The sequence below is a fragment of the Oncorhynchus keta genome, chromosome 21 (genome assembly GCF_023373465.1).
Source record: "Oncorhynchus keta strain PuntledgeMale-10-30-2019 chromosome 21, Oket_V2, whole genome shotgun sequence".
NCBI classification, from domain to species: Eukaryota; Metazoa; Chordata; class Actinopteri; order Salmoniformes; family Salmonidae; genus Oncorhynchus; species Oncorhynchus keta.
In genome coordinates, this window is record NC_068441.1 from 31911625 (window position 1) to 31928587 (window position 16963).

The 16963-nt window shown below is 42.5% G+C and overlaps 1 protein-coding gene across 3 annotated transcripts in view; it reads right to left on the reverse strand.

Moving 5' to 3' along the window:
* Window positions 1-1249: 1249 nt before the first annotated feature.
* The window catches only part of LOC118400471 (fibroblast growth factor receptor substrate 2-like), a 57618-nt gene continuing 41904 nt past the window's right edge, over window positions 1250-16963 (reverse strand). For all 3 annotated transcript variants that reach the window (XM_052473708.1, XM_035797375.2, XM_052473706.1), the window contains 2 exons: window positions 10079-10203; window positions 1250-9892 (listed from right to left, as the gene is read on the reverse strand). In XM_052473708.1, coding sequence (XP_052329668.1) covers window positions 8516-9892; window positions 10079-10203 — 1502 coding nt within the window. In that variant the 3' untranslated portion in view covers window positions 1250-8515. The remainder of the gene's footprint in view (window positions 9893-10078; window positions 10204-16963) is intronic.

Below are 16963 nucleotides of genomic sequence, written 5' to 3' on the forward strand. Positions count from 1 at the left end.
ACAGACCCACAAACAAAAGTGAGCAGATCAGGTCACCTGCACCCAATACAGCTAGACTTCAAAATATTCTTATAGCCTACATATTCTTGGCTCTTTGATTGATATCCATTGAATTGTGGTGTCCATTTTGTTTTAGAATGATATGCAAAAATATGAAAAGATATATGGTATCATCATAAAGCAATATCCATTTATATAATACAAAGTACAAACCTTACCTTAAATTGAGGAGATCTTAACATTTTTCAATGAAGTGCCTGCACCTGCTGTCCTTTCAAATTAAAATCCAAATGTTTCAGTTGGGCAGTTAGGTTCCTGCAAAAACACCCAACCTCGATGAACCCCACCTCCTATGGGGTACTCGGAAGAAACTTTTGGGGGCAATTGTCAGTGCCAAGAACCCTAAGGTTCTTTGAAGAACTTTGAGGCTCTTAGAAGAACCCTTGTTGAACCCCTAATTGTTAGAGTGTACAAGCAGGTGGTATCCAAGCCTTACACATAACAGTGGACACTACATCACCGCACTCCATCTCTTGCTCTTGGTCCTCATCTTTGTAGGTCACATTGATTTAGTACCTGTGTGTTTTATCAGTTTCTTTATGAAAATATTTAGCGAACTGCATGACAGTAGCTAAAGCAAGGGGCTATTAGCAACACACAAGTAGACTGCAAATTGGGCGGCAGGTAGCCTAGTGGTTAGAGCGTTGGACTAGTAACGGTTGCAAGATCGAATCCCCAAGCCGACAAGGTAAAAATCTGTCGTTCTGCCCCTGAACAAGGCAGTTAACCCACTGTTCCTAGGTCGTCATTGGAAATAAGAATTTGTTCTTAACTGACTTACCTAGTTAAATAAAGATAAAATAAAATAAATGCTGAGGCAGGCATGCCCTGAGCTCCTGAAGTGAGCGGGCGAGAAGGCCGACAATCTAGCCTTTTGGAATCTTGCTCCACGTTCCATTCAAATTGGGCACACTCCGCTCATATACTCTGATCAGGGACTGGTAAGCTACTTCTACAATCTTTCCTCCTTGGGGGTCTGCTTCAAAATAGCACTGTAGAAGTGACCAAACTAGTGTCACCTCCAGAACACTGGCCTATAGGATGTCAATGCTCAATAACATTCACAATGTTAGCTTCTGTTACACAGGATGGGTTCTTCTGTTAACACTACAAACATGAACTATGGATCCTAAGATCAGTTGCAACCTTTCCTCTAGCATCTTATATTACTTACACCAAACGAAATAAAAACAATAAAAGCTCTTCTTTATTTGTGAGATTCCTCTTTTTGATACAATGGATCATTAGCCATGAAACAAGACAGACATATCAACACAGCAAGACAACTATATAAAGCATATTTACAGCTGGATCAAAATCTCTAGTACTTACAAGACCATGCTCTCTGTACAAAAAAATGATCAAATGTGTTACACAGGCAGACACCAAGTGCATGCTCAAAGTAAGGTAGTAAACAATATTTCACCTGCCAAAAGCAGTCTAAAAATGTATGTAATGTTGAATTTCAGGTTCTTTGTAAAACAAGATTATTATGAAGTAATATTCCATTGAAATGTAAATACTACAATCTTACTGAGGGCAATTTTAACAGGTACAGGCAGCTATTGATCATTTCTTCCAATGGAATGATTCAGTGTAAAAAAATATGTTATGTTATTTTGATGACTATGTTCTTTACAGTTTAATTTTAATGTTGACATTACATTTAGTCACATACATATTTTTCGTACAAGTCACACTCTTCAATGGTTTATATACCATAATTCTCACCAAATGGCATGTATTCACCATTATGGCATTCATGAAAATAGTTGAATTGACCAAATGGCATGCCTGTTTAGTTTTGTATTGGGACAGGGACAGGACGGGTACAGATAACATCCTATATTATACAGGTCATCTTCTCTCAGAGTGATGGTATATGCCATTTTTTATTCCCCAAATATAATGAGATGCTATGAGTTTCATCTTTCCACATTTCAACAGATGTAGCAAAAATAGCTTAGTTACAGTAGCTCCAATGAAGACAAGAGAAGACCTTCACTGCATCATACCCATATATATTATGTACATACCGAGAGACACATACTTACAAGAAATGCAAATATATACGAAGAAGAAACTCGCATAGCAAATTTTTAAGTTGAGAAAACTTTTGAACACTCACTTTTCTGTTTTCAGCAAGGATAGAAACATTAAGCATAGTTTCCCTTCATCTATACAGAGTCTCTCTTTGCTTATTACATTCATACCGCAGGTAAAACCAAGACCAGAGGGTGTCTCTCAAGGAGAGTCCTATAGAGTTCCTGGTGAGTCTCTGCAAGGTGTGTCCCTGACCTTTGGTCAAAGTCATAGTACTCAAGGACATTTGGCACTCAGTCAATATTAGTGTACATCACAGTCAATTAGTTTGGCCCACCCAAAATGTCTATCAACCAATCAGCACAAATTCCATTTCATACATATTATTATCACCATGAACATACAGGTTCAACAGGTTCCATTGATCTGGTCTTATTGGAATAGAAGAGTGTTAGCTTAGCATGTGACTGGATGAAAATAACGGACTCCTGTCAATATCATCGTCACCCACCAGTGGATATCACACATGCATTCAATAGTAAATAAATAAATAAACAAAACAAAAACATTTAGAAAATACAGTACCAAGTCACTGTAACATTTCTTGGATTTGGGGCTACTTTGTTAGTACCTTGGTAACATTATGGCACTAAGTGCAGTATGGACCTAGAGTGGCATTTCGAGGGGCTGTGGAAGGAAAATGACTTATTTTTCCATAATCCCATCATTGTGGCAAGAAACACCACTTGATGGCGATCTGCCCGTCAGGCAGTTGTAATGAATTTACAGAAAAGAGGGCAAAAACTTGTTGTTTGAATTAAATATGGTAAAACTTTATTTTAAGATACACATTTAAGCCACTAAGTTGTAGTTTATACGTGTGTATATAAGAGGAGGCTGGTGGAATATATATACATATACACCAGAGGAGCTTGGTGGGAGGAGGACGGGCTCATTGTAATGACTGGAATGGAATTAATGGAACGTATCAAACATGGAAACCACATGACGGACTCCATTCCATTGATTCCATTTCAGCCATTGCAATGAGCCCATCCTTCTATAGCTCCGTACATAGCTCATAAAGGTCTTTATGTGTTACTGGCCAGTAGTGCTGAGCGATTAGTTCTTTTTGAGGTCGGTTTGGTTTCGGTTTGAGAAAAGAATCACGGTTTTCGATTTAAAAAAAACATTAATGTGGGTTGAATGCTGTAAAAACACAGAAAACAACAATTGATGGTAGTGACTGCCTATTACTATCACTTATTAAGCTGTGGTCTGTCATTGTCATTGAAAGCAAGTCTAAGAAGCAGTAAATCGGTTTTATGTTAACTATTTTTATTCAAATCATTCTTAAATTTAGTTATGCGTCTTTTACTTTCGGTTTTGTACACCAGCTTCAAACAGCTGAAAATACAATATTTTTGTTTTTGGAAAATATATTTCACAGCGATTTATACATAAACTGAAATTAGGAAAACTATTAGAATATTAGCAACCAGGAAATGCCAGTGCAATTTCTGCATAGTGCATCTTTAAATAACATATTTTGGTAGAGTATATTCCATATTTGTTTTTAGTACGATGACTTTATTATTTATTATTAAAACCCAAATGATGGTAGTGACTGCCCATGACTATTTACCACTTTTCAATGCACCATCCTTAATCAAATATTTCAGTAGTGTATATTTAAGCAATAAATATAGTGGGTGTGGTATATGGCCAATATACCATGGCTAAGGGCTGTTCTTAAGTGCGTCGCAACGTGGAGTGCCTGGACACAGCCATTAGCCGTGGTATATTGGCCATATATCACAAACCCCCAAGGTGCCTTATTGCTATTATAAACTGTTACCAACGGAATTAGAGCAGTAAAAATAAGTGTTTTGTCATACCCGTGGTATACCATGGCTGTCAGCCAATCAGCATTCAGGGCTCAAACCACCCAGTTTATCATTTTTTATGATTTATTATTTAATCCCAAATCATCAACACATTAGCAGCCAGCCATCTATCCATCTATCTCTGTGCTCCCCAAAGAGTCATCCTATTTAGGCTAGCAGCCTAGTAGTTCTTCAAAGTAGATAAGGCACATTTTTAAGACTGATGAATAACAACTATCAATTGATTCGATTAATTGTCGGTCGGGTAGATACCTAAACAACTGTTCCCTCATTCGTGAAGCGTTCTATGAACTTCTGTCTTTCCCTTCCTTCTAATTCTGCCGGTCCCACAGGCTTGAACCAATGTGAACAGGCCGTTGAAGGCGCAAAGGATTCTGGTCATTGTAGTTATTTACCCCCTCCCTGCAACGTCCCACAGTTCATACTTGATCTCTGAAGACAAACCCCAAGTTGAGCCAGAGATCAATACGTAATGAAGTCTCCGCACTAACAATGGGTGTCGTTGTCCCAAAACCCGTAAGGCAGGCGACAAGCTTAAGTCCTAAATAAGGCCATAGAAAGGAATTGGGCTTATGTTGGACATATTTTGGCGACAGTGAAACCTCTCGCTTTGGCATCTTTCTCTGGTAAGAGCAAGAAAAAATATTTACGAAATGGAATTAAAATAATTGAGCCTATGTTGTTAATTAAAAACTTAACATAAACCCGAAATGTCGACTAATCGCTTAGCACTACTGGCCAATCCTTAATCTTTTCTCTCATTTTGAAGGTACATCAATGTGACAACATTGATATAACAAGATACAGTATGACTTTAGTGTAGGGTACACTTCCACATCTTAAGGTACTATTCCTGTGTACCAAATTGATAACAATGACTGACTAATGAATGGGCCTAGATCAACAGTCAAATACAGTACACAGATATCTTGGCCATACGACTCCTGATACCTAACCTGGCCCTTTAAAAGGCTTCAACATTCAAGAGCCACCACACACATCTAGCAGAAAGCTTGGCAACAGTCCTTTATGGCACAGTTAAGTCAGATGTAAAATAAGCGCAAATCTGCTGTATATAAGACAATCAAGAAAACAGAAACATGCATTTCTCCACATTCTAATTTAAGCATGTATACAATAAAGCTGCATTATTATCAACAGGGGGCCTGACAGAGGAAGGTCTTAGTTACAATTCACATAAAAATAGGGATCAAGTACAACAGACCTGCAGATCCATCAACAACACACCTCAAACCTCACACACATTGGACTGAATAAACCTCATCTCAATCAATACAACTCTATTAAACCATTATTGCGAAATGTAAACACCCTTTAAAATGTACCATGAAAAGATGTGTACAAATGGATATATCCCTGTCTGAAAAATGCCCACAGTGAGTCGACCTACATATCTTTTTCCATCAGATGAAATACAGTTATGTGGATTATAGTTGCTAGGCCTGTGCTGCACCTTCAGCCACTTTACTTCAGATTAGACAGCCAGATCGTAATGAAAACAAGGTTTGGTAGGATGATTATCACACCAATGAGGAGAAATAAGAAATGGAAATGAGAAATTACAACTTCCTTGAATTAAAAACAAATTTCTTTCCATACCGGTAGCCCATATGCAGTGATCTTGAGTGAAGAATAAAATAATGGTAGTTCCACATACTAAACAATATGGTGTACAATCCTGCACAGCCACTACCGCCCCGACCTCTTCTTACGGTCTGAACTTCTGTGACAAATAGCTTACATACTGTCTCAATATGTTTATAGCAGCATAAAACCAGCAGAGTTGTGATGACTGGATAGATCCAACCAATCCTTTGTCTCACTCTAATATGGCTGTCGATGTATAACCTAGCCTATGAGGTGAAATGTGTCTTTCTTGCCCAGTTAAGAATCAGCTAGAGAGATTCATGAGGAGGAGTACACAGGGTTAACAATTTAAACCCTGTGGCCATATGTATCAAGAATCACAGAGTAGGAATGCTGCGTTTTAGATCACAATGAATACGGTTACATTGACAGGGGAGACCTGATCCTAGAACAGCACTCCTACTCTTGATACATACACCCAGAGCCAGTTTATTAGGTACACCACACCGTTCACGAAAATGGTTCGCTCCTACAGACAGTGAGTACCGTGGCCGTGGCTTGCTATATAAGGCAGGCAGACAGGCATCTAGTTACTGTTCAATTGAATGTTAGAATTGGGCAAAACGAGTGACCTAAGCAACTTTCAGCGTGATATGATCGAAACGGCCGGCCTCCTAGGCTTTTCATGCACGACAGTGTCTAAGGTTTATTGAGAATGGTGCGAAAAACTAAAAACATCTATAGTCAGTGGCAGTCCTGTGGGTGAAAACAGCTCGTTGATGAGAGGTTAAAGGAGAATGGCAAGAGTCGTGCAAGCAAACAGGCGGGGCCACAAATAGGCAAATAACAGGGCAGTACAACAGTGGTGTTCAGAACGGCATCTCGGAACGCACAACTCATCGGCCCTTGTCACGGATGAGCCATTGCAGCAGACGACCAAACCGGGTTCCATCCCTATCAGCTAAAAACAAGAAGAAAAAACAAGAAGAAGTGTCCCCGGTGGGCACACTGGAAAATTGAGGAGTTATTATTTATTTAATTTTTTTACGCCTGATCCCACAAATCCCGGTTCCTTTTGCGTCATGCAAAATCCCTTGATACCAATTGAGCAACGTTTCCATTCCCAGAAGAATTCAGGCTGTTCTGGAGGCAAAGGGGGGTCAAGCCCGGTACTAGATAGATGTACCTAATAAACTGGCCCAACTTTTGTTTTGTTTTTGACATGTAGGCTAACTCCTTCTTGCCTCTTAGCCCTCAAGTTTTCTTCTACAAATCCTAATGGAACATTGATTTGATTCATAATGTTCATACAGGTAACAGTAAAGATTTGGCACTTTAATATGTTAATACAGTCTTCTTCAGAATGTATTGTTATTAATTACAGGCATAACAATGGTATTACAATGGTGTCACAGACAGTCTGCTGATGACTGGTGATACTTTGGTCTCCAAATCACCAACTGACTGGATTATGAAAAACTGGTCGTCACATTTTTTTGCAAAACAATCACAATATAGACATCTCGATGAATGAATAAATAAAATAATATCCTCAGTCAAATGTTCACTGATAGACTTTCCATAAATAGCTAACATTACACATAGTGATATATTCCCCTCAGACCCTCAGTTACCAATCTGATACTTAATAAAATAGTAAACAAGAAGACCTATTTTTTTTATGTGAGGTTGTCAAGCCATTATCAAATTCTGCTCTGAAAAATTCCAGTTGCTATTGGTCTCTATAATGTTGCAAAAACAACAACATTCATACATAGTTTGGGCATGTGTGATGACATCACCATCTCTAAGGAGTTTGTCAAAGCACAACCTTACTGTTACTCCAGGGCAGAGGGATTCTGAACTGCGGGGACATCAGTGGCCAGTGTCTGACCCCGAAGGTAAAAAGTGCAAAGGTAAGCATAGTTTAGAAATTAGATATGGATTCCTTATTCAAGTGGGAATGATATGTGGTCAGAGGTCAATTCAATAATCTGTGTGTAGGGGGACAGTAGAGGATGCTGAACGTCTATCAACACACTATCATTATATGAAGGACAACTATTATTTCCATTTTAAATACAATTTCAACGTGAAAAATGTATATTTAATCTTGAGGAGAGAGAAAATTTATACATAAAAAAAAAGAAATCTGCTGTGAGGTCTTTTGTAGACTCAAAATATAATACTCGATAGGATGTACGATTTTACAATTCCAAAGGATTATGTGCAAACTGTACTGATCTGTACTAATTCCTGAAGGCAGATAGCTATAAATATATATCATCATCTGTCCTTTCTATCAGTCACTGGGCCAAAAGAAGTGCTTGTGAGGTGAAGAACGCACATTATTAGAATACAATTGAGGGAATAATAAACTATTTTTCATATCAGAAAATGTTCTGTCAATTTAACAATGTGGACTAGTAAACCTGTACTCGATAGTAGTCCATGTTCGTAAACAGGGACGTAAAATAAATAAAACAACAACACTGAATGATAATGGAATGAGGACCAAAAAACAATGGCAGCTAAAGGCTTTAACTATAAACCCAGCAGATCACGACCAAGGTTTCTGCTGCTAACTCAGACAGCATCTCATCACAGTCAGAAAGTGACCCATAATAATATTGCAACTTCAAACCAATCTCGCTCCATCAAGTGGAATATGTACGGATAGGTTTCAATTAGTTTTCTAATTAGGTACCTGTATATGATCCAACTGGTCAGGTCAGGACAGAACAGGACAGAAAAGGACAGAAAAGGACAGACGGATGGCTGGATGAGAGTGAGGGGTTCAGTGTGCTGCTCAGTTACTTATACCAGTCTGTCCAACCAAGCCTGTTTCTCTCTCTTCTCCCTCCCTTCATTTTTCTGTCTCCTCCTCCTCACTGCGTCTACAGAGGCAGGTCTGTGCTGTTGTGGCGAGTCTTTCTCGACGTCCCATCGTCCCGGGGGAGGGCTTTCTGCAAGTTGGACATGGCTGCTGTCTTCTTCAGGTCGATCACAGCGTAGAACTCACTGCGCCGTGGGGCCTGCTGGGGGCCACATTTGAGGGGTGGCAGGCGCTGGTGCTGTGGCTGTAGTGGCTGGTGCTGAGATTGGGCTTCCCCCCCACCGAGGGCCTGGCATGGCAGTTCTGCATTGAGGTCCACCTGGATATAGTTGAGCTGCCTCGATGGGGTCATATGACCGTGTTCACAGCCCTCTCCCCGACCAAACCCTCCTCCCGGCCGCCTACGGAAATCAAAGCTGAATATTCGTCCGCCACGGTCCGACTGGGGGTGGCAGGTCTGGAGGTGAGGGGGGCAGGCATGTCGCAGCCGGCTGGGCTGGACCTGCTCTGTGTTGACATAGTTCTGCAGGGCGTCACGGTGGATCCCCCCCCTCCCCAGCCCGTCCTGGTGGTACCCGTTGGGTGTCCCAGGACCCTCTGAAAAGTCGTACTCGTCAAAATCCTCTTCCTCTTCGTCGTACTCCTCCTCATCCTGTTCCTCGTCATCCTCATCCTGCTCCTCGTCTCTATGCAGGGCGCGGTACTCCCACACCGGTGGCAGCGACGGCAGGTTCTCGTAGTTGAGCAGAGCTGTCCGCCGGTGACCTCCGCCCATCCCTACGCCCCGCTCACAGGGATACCCCTGAGGTGGCAGAGAGGATGGGCCGTGGGGGTGCGGTCGGAGGGGGTGTGGGTGTGATTGTGCGTGACTGTCTCCGGTGGTGCTACTGCTGCTGCTGGAGCCCACAGACTGGGACACGCTGCTGGGGCTGAGTCTCATCCGGCGCCCCCCTCTCAGGCCGTTGATGTTCTCATAGGTGAGCTGGCTGCCCTGGCAGCCCTCCTGGTGCTCATGGCCAGGGTGCCGGTGCATCACATGATGATAGTGAGGGTGGTGGTAGGAGTGGGAGTTGCACAAGTGCAGAGGAGGCTCGTCCCCCTCTGCCTCTGAGCCTGTGGTGCCCTCTACAGGCAGCATGAGATGGGGATTGTGGCCCCCGTGCCTCTCCCTCTCTAGCAGGTGGCGCTGTGCAGGGGTGGGTCCCAGCATGAATTTGACCTCCTGAGAGGAGGGCTGGAGAAATACCTGGGATTCCTTGCGTTGTTCCTCCAGTGGGCAGCAGTGCATGCTGGCCTTCCCACCTCCTTGGCCCCCGACAGGGATGGCTCCTCGGGTTGACTCATTGAAGGAGGTGGGCCGCACCTCAGGTAGAGAGTGTACACAGTGTCGACTGGAGAGTTCCCCATCCACAGTAACAGTATTCATATAGGTGTGAACCTGCAGAGATGGGGAGAGAGAAAGAGAGGGAGAAAGAGAAAGATAAAGAGCGAGAGCAAGATTAGCAAGGACTCAGAGAGGATATTACACACATTGCGAGGTGAGGAGTAACCAGCGGTTACAGTGCAGCTCGGTTCGTCACGAGAATGTGAAAACTACAATGGAGCGGTGAGGGGTCAATCTTACCTGGTCATCCAGGCCCATGAGGCTGTGGCCATGGGGATCGTCAGTTAGAGAGGGCTGGGAGGATTCAGCTCTCATGGGATACCCCGGATACCCATTGGGAAAACCCTGGACGGGGAATGATGGAGCTGGAGACAATACAAACTGTGTTGAATGGGAGTCTGGGTAAATGAGGTTAGATGTTTTTATGTCTGCAAATCTAATGGTGTGTGTGTGTGGTGTATTGCATAGACTGCTTAGTAATGAAGCCTTTGTTTTACCCCCAAGTCATTGTGTTTTCTACCCTTCCACCTCTCTCACTCATACCCTTCCACCTCCCTCCATCCATCCATACCCTCCCTCCATAACCTTCCACCTCCCTCCCTCTCTTCCCTTCCATCTACCTCCCTCTCTCCCTTCAACTGGGACATGCTTAAACCACCTGAACAAGTTGTAAAGCAACGGGACTCCCTAAATCTTTCTCAGATTATTACCAATCCCACAAGGCATGACTCCAAACACCCAGAAAGGTTAATGACCGTAGTGTTCACTGTTTCACAGCCTGTGTTTGTAATGGCTGCTCAGAGCAGAATTACTCCACCTCAATAATTCCATTTGGCGAAAGGCTCGACACATGTATAGGCTGATTGGCTCTCATTCAGGCAAATGAGAAATAAGTGCATTCAGGCAATCCGGAAGGCCAAAGTTAGTTACTTTAACTTCTCTAGGGTAGGGGGCAGCATTTGGAATGTTGGATGAAAAGCGTGCCCAAATTAAACTGCCTGCTACTCAGCCATAACAGCTAAAATATGCATATAGGTAGATTTAGATAGAAAACACTCTGAAGTTTATAAAACTGTTTGAATGATGTCTGTGAAGATAACAGAACTCATATGGCAGGTAAACACCTGAGAAAAATCCTCCAACCAGGAAGTTGGAAATCTGAGGTTTGTAGTTTTTCAACTCTTGGCCTATGGGGTCATATTGAACTTCCTAGGGCTTCCACTAGATGTCAACAGTCTTTAGAACCTTGTTTGATGTGTCTACTGTGAAGTGGGGGCGAATGAGAGCTGAATGAGTCAGAGGTCTGCCAGGGAGCCACGAGCTGGCCACGTTCATTCACGTGATAGTTAGCTTGCATTCCATGGCAATTCTACAGACAAAGGAATTTTCCAGTTGGAACATTATTGAAGATTTATGTTAAAAACATCTTAAAGACTGATTCTATACTTCGTTTGACATGTTTCTACGGACTGTAACGGAACTTTTTGACTTTTCGTCTGCACCTAGTGATCGCACGTCATGAATTTGGATTTGTGAACTCAAGGCGCGAACAACAAGGAGGTATTTGGACATAACTGATGGACTTTCTCGAACTAAACAAACATTTATTTTGGAACTGGGATTCCTGGGTGTGCATTCTGATGAAGATCATCAAAGGTAAGTGAATATTTATAATGCTATTTCTGACTTGTGTTGACTCCAAAATAGCAGATAGCTGTTTGGCTTGATTTGTTGTCTGAGCACTGTACTCAGATTATTGCATGGTTTGCTTTTTCCGTAAAGTTTTTTAAAATCTGACACAGCGGTTGCATTAAACTTCTTAGGGCTGCAATCCCGTTAACGGGATCGATATGACAACAGCCAGTGAAAGTGCAGGGCGCCAATGTTCAAAACAACAGAAATCTCAAAATTAAAATTCCTCAAACATACATGTATCTTATACCATTTGAAAGGTAATCTTGTTGTTAATCCCACCACCGTGTCCGATTTCAAATAGGCTTTACAGCGAAAGCACCACAAACGATTATGTTAGGTCACCACCAACTAAACAGAAAAATTCTGCCATTTTTCCAGCCAAAGAGATGAGTCACAAAAAGCACAAATAGAGATAAAATGAATCACTAAACTTTGATGATCTTCATCAGATGACACTCATAGGACTTCATGTTACACAATACATGTATGTTTTGTTTGATAAAGTTCCTATTTATATAAAAAAAATCTCAGTTTCAATCCTAGTTCCAAAAACATCCGGTGAAATTGCAGAGCCACATCATTCTACAGAAATACTCATTATAAATGTCGATAAATACAATTGTTAGATATGAAAATATAGATATACCTCTCCTTAATGCAACCGCTGTGTCAGATTTCAAAAAAACTTTACGGAAAAAGCAAACCATGCAATAATCTGAGACGCCGCTCAGAAAATAAATGAAATTATCCGCCATGTTGGAGTCAACAGAAATCAGAAATCACATTATAAATATTCCCTTACATTTGACAATCTTCATCAGAATGCACTGCCAGGAATTCTAGTTCCACAATGAATGCTTGATTTGTTCGATAATGTCCATTATTTATGTCCAAGTAGCTACTTTTTTTAGTACACAAATCCAAACGCTGGTGCAGGTCCATCCGAACGTCGGACGAAAACTTTAAAAAGTTATATTACAGGTCGAAGAAACTTGTCAAACTAAGTATAGAATCAATCTTTAGGATGTTGTTACCATTAATCTTCAATAAAGTTCCAACTGGAGAATTCATGTCTGTAGAGAAGCCATGGAACGCAGGTCGCTATCATGTGAAATGCGATTTTTGGATATAAATAGGAACTTTACAGAACAAAACATACATGTAATGTGTAACATGAAGTCCTATGAGTGTCAACTGATGAAGATCATCAAAGGTTAGTGATTCATTTTATCTCTCTTTCTGCTTTTTGTGACTCCTCTCTTGGCTGGAAAAATGGCTGTGTTGGTCTGTGACATGGCTCTGACCTAACATAATCGTTTGGTGTGCTTTCGTTGTAAAGTCTTTTTGAAATCGGACATTGTGGCTGGATTTACAACAAGTGTATCTTTAAAATGGTGTAAAATACTTGTATGTTTGAGGAATTTTAATTATGGGTGGGACACTAGCGTACGAGGTGGGACCCACGTACCCTAGAGAGGTTAAGGAGCAGTTCTTTCTCTGTTGGTCTAACTCCAATACGTCCTGGAAAACGGTTAAAGATCTGGAGAATAAACCCTCTTCCTCACAGCTGTGGTTGTTTCTGACAAGGAGCACATGGCTGAGCTCTTTAGCCTCATTGCCTGTCTGAAGTTTCCTCATCTCCCACCCCTTCTAATGCGACCAGCCCCGATGCTCCTCCCCCTTTTTCCCCTGCCCACTACAAAGTTTCTCCCTGCAGGCAGTCACTGAGTCTAAGGTGCTAAAGAATCTCCTTAAACTTAACCCACAAAAAACATCTGCCAGTCACATTCTGTTAAAGGTCCCCAAACACACACATCCCTGGGTCGCTCGTATTTTCAGTTCGCTGCATCTAGTGACTGAAATGAGCTGCAAAAACCACTAAAACTCCACAGTTTTGGGGCCTCTGGAGTGGCCGAAGGCACCAAATCGCAGTGCTAGAGGCGTCACTACAGATCCGGGTTTAACCCATGAGGCGGCGCACAATTGGCCAAGCGTTGTCCGGGTTAGGCGAGGGCTTGGCCAGCTGGGATATCCTTGTCCCATCGCACTCTGGCGACTCCTTGTGGGGGCCGGGCGCATGCACGCCAACTTTGCCAGCTGTACGGTGTTTCCGCCGACACATTGGTGAGGCTGGCTTCTGGGTTAAGCAAGCAGTGTGTCAAGGAGTGCAGCTTGGTGAGGTCGTGCTTCGGAGGACGCATGGCTCTCGACCTTCGCCTCTCCCAAGTCCGTACGGGAGTTGCAGCGATGGGACAAGACTGTAACTACCAATTGGATATCACAAAATATATAAGAGGTAAAAAGAACCCCCCAGAAAAAAAAAATACTGGACAGTTTTATCTCCATCTCTTCATTCGAAGACTCAATCATGGACACTCTTACTGACAGTTGTGGCTGCTTCGCGTGACATAGTGTTGTCTCTAATTTCTTGCCTCTATGCTGTTGTCTGTGCCCAATAATGTTTGTCCCATGTTTTGTGCTGCTACCATGTGCTGCTGCCATGTTGTGTTGTCATGTGTTGCTGCCATGCTATGTTGTTGTCTTAGGTCTCTCTTCATGTATTGTTGTGGTGTCTCTTGTCATGATGTGTGTTATGTCCTATATTTTTATTTTTAATCCCAGCCCCGTCCCTGCAGGATGCCTTTTGGTAGGCCGTCATTATAAATAATAATTAGTTCTTAACTGACTTGCCTAGTTAAATAAATGTTAAACAATTAAAACAATTATACCCACAATATTAGATGCTATTACCAAGTGAAGCTTGATTTTGGAAGATGCTAACCCACTTAGCTAACTAGCTACTATTAGCAAACCCAAATGCACAACTGCAAAGCAAAGCATTTAGGACATTTTAGTCAGTTCACTTAATAGTTATAATATATCTAGCTGGAAAACACTTAGTTGTGAATTCCATACTTCAACTACACTGAGAATACCAAAAGGTTAGGAACACCTTGAATGGTACACAATCCATGTCTCAGGGCTTAAAAAAATATTCTTTAACCTATCTCACCTTCATCTACACTAATTGAAGTTGATTTAACAAGTGACATCAATAAGGGATCATAGCTTTCACATGGATTCATCTGGTATGTGGAAAGAGCAGGTGTGCTTAATATATTATACACTCAGTGTAGATCACCTGACGTGTGCTGCACAACAGCATGTGACTCACAAGGCTCCGTTCTCTCATAATTTTGTGCTTGTAAACAAACACCACATGACTGGGGACTATCGGTAGCTTTATAATAAAAAATGATGTGACATGTGAAATGAAGAACACGATCTTCTTCATCTCCTAACGTATTGCACAAGTTAATTGCAGGTATTTACCTAAATAGTAGCTACAAATATGATAATTTATTAAAAAACTTAAAATAAATAGTTTCAATGGTAATGAAGCTATTGAAAAACCAACCCGTGGCTATATCCAAATATCCCGGCATACGGTACATGGTATACCGCCCAGGCCTACTCCCTACCCTTCCATTTCCTTTCCATCTCCCTCCCTCCCTACCCTTCCACCTGCCTTCCTCCTTACCCTTCCACCTCCCTTCTTCCCCACTCTTCCCCCTCCCTCCCTGCCTCCAACAGGTTGGAGCTTGAAACTGGGTTTGATGAAAGGGTTTACAGTAAGACGTGGTAGACCTGTAGGCCTGATTACCGACAGCGATGAGACAACCTACAGGGAGGAGGTCAGAGACTTGACAGTGTGGTGCCATGACAAAACCTCTCCCTTAATGTCAGGGGAAAACACATCCTCATCCACATCGACGGGGCTGTAGTGGAGCAGATCAAGAGCTTTAAGTTCCTTGCCGTCCGCATCAATAAGGACGTAACATGATTCACACACACAGACACAAAGTCGAGGAAAAGGCACGACACCCCCTCTTCCCCTTCAGGAGGCTGAAAAGATTTGTCATGGGACATTGGATCCTCAAAAAGTTATACAGCTGCACCGTCGAGAGCTTCTTGACTGGTATGGCAAATGCACCACCCTTGACCTCCAAGCGCTAAAGAGGGTGGAGCGAACAATACATCACTAGGGCCGACCTCACTGCCATCCAGGATTTCTATATCAGGCAGTGTCAATCTACACACAATACCCCATAATGATAAAGCAAAAACAGGTTGGCGCTCTGGAGCAGGTTTTCATCAAGGATCTCTCTGTACGTTACTCCGTTCATCTTTCCCTCGATCCTGACTAGTCTCCAAGTGCCTGCCTCTGAAAAACATCCCCACCGCATGATGATAGCACCACCATGTTATTTCTTACATTGGTACCCCAGGTAATCTTAGGTTTCATTACATACAGTCGGGAAGAACTACTGAATATAAGAGCAACGTCAACTCACCATCAGTACGACCAGGAATATGACTTTCCCGAAGCGGATCCTGTGTTCTGCCTTTCACCTAGGACAACGGAATGGATCCCAGCCTGCGACCCAAAACAAAGACGTCGTAAAAGAGGGAAACGTAGCGGTCTTCTGGTCAGGCTCCGGAGACGGGCACATCGCGCAACACTCCCTAGCATACTACTCGCCAATGTCCTGTCTCTTGACAACAAGGTTGATGAAATCCGAGCAAGGGTATCATTCCAGAGGGACATCAGAGACTGTAAGGTTCTTTGCTTCACGGAAACATGGCTCACTCGAGAGACACTAACGGAATCGGTGCAGCCAGCTGGTTTCTTCACGCATCGCACCGACAGAAACAAACATCTTTCTGGTAAAAAGAAGGGCGGGGCCGTATGCCTTATGATTAACGAGACGTGGTGTGATCACAACAACATACAGGAACTCAAGTCCTTCTGTTCATCTGACTTATTCCACATATATAAAATGTCGTCCGCATTATCTACCAAGGGAATTCTCTTCGAATATAATCACAGCCGTGTATATTCCCCCCCAAGCAGACACATTGTTGGCCCTGAGCTAACTTTATTTGACTCTTTGCAAACTGGAAACCACATATCCTGAGGCTGCATTCATTGTAGCTGGGGATTTTAACAAGGCTAATCTGAAAACAAGACTCCCTAAATTGTATCAACATATCGATTGCGCAACCAGGGCTGGTAAAACCTTGGATCATTGTCCATCTAACTTCTGCGACGCATATAAGGCCCTCACCCGCCCTCCTTTCGGAAAAGCTGACCACGACTCCATTTTGTTGCTCCCTGCCTACAGATACTAAAACAAGAAGCTCCTGCGCTCAGGTCTGTTCAACGCTGGTCCGACCAATCTGATTCTACACATTCTTCAAGACTGCTTCGATCACGCGGACTGGGATATGTTCCGCATTGCGTCCAACAACTACATTGACGAATACGCTGATTCGGTGAGCAAGTTCATTAGAAAGTGCATTGATGATGTCGTTCCCATAGCAACGATTAAAACATTCCAAAACCAGAAACCGTGGATTGATGGCAGC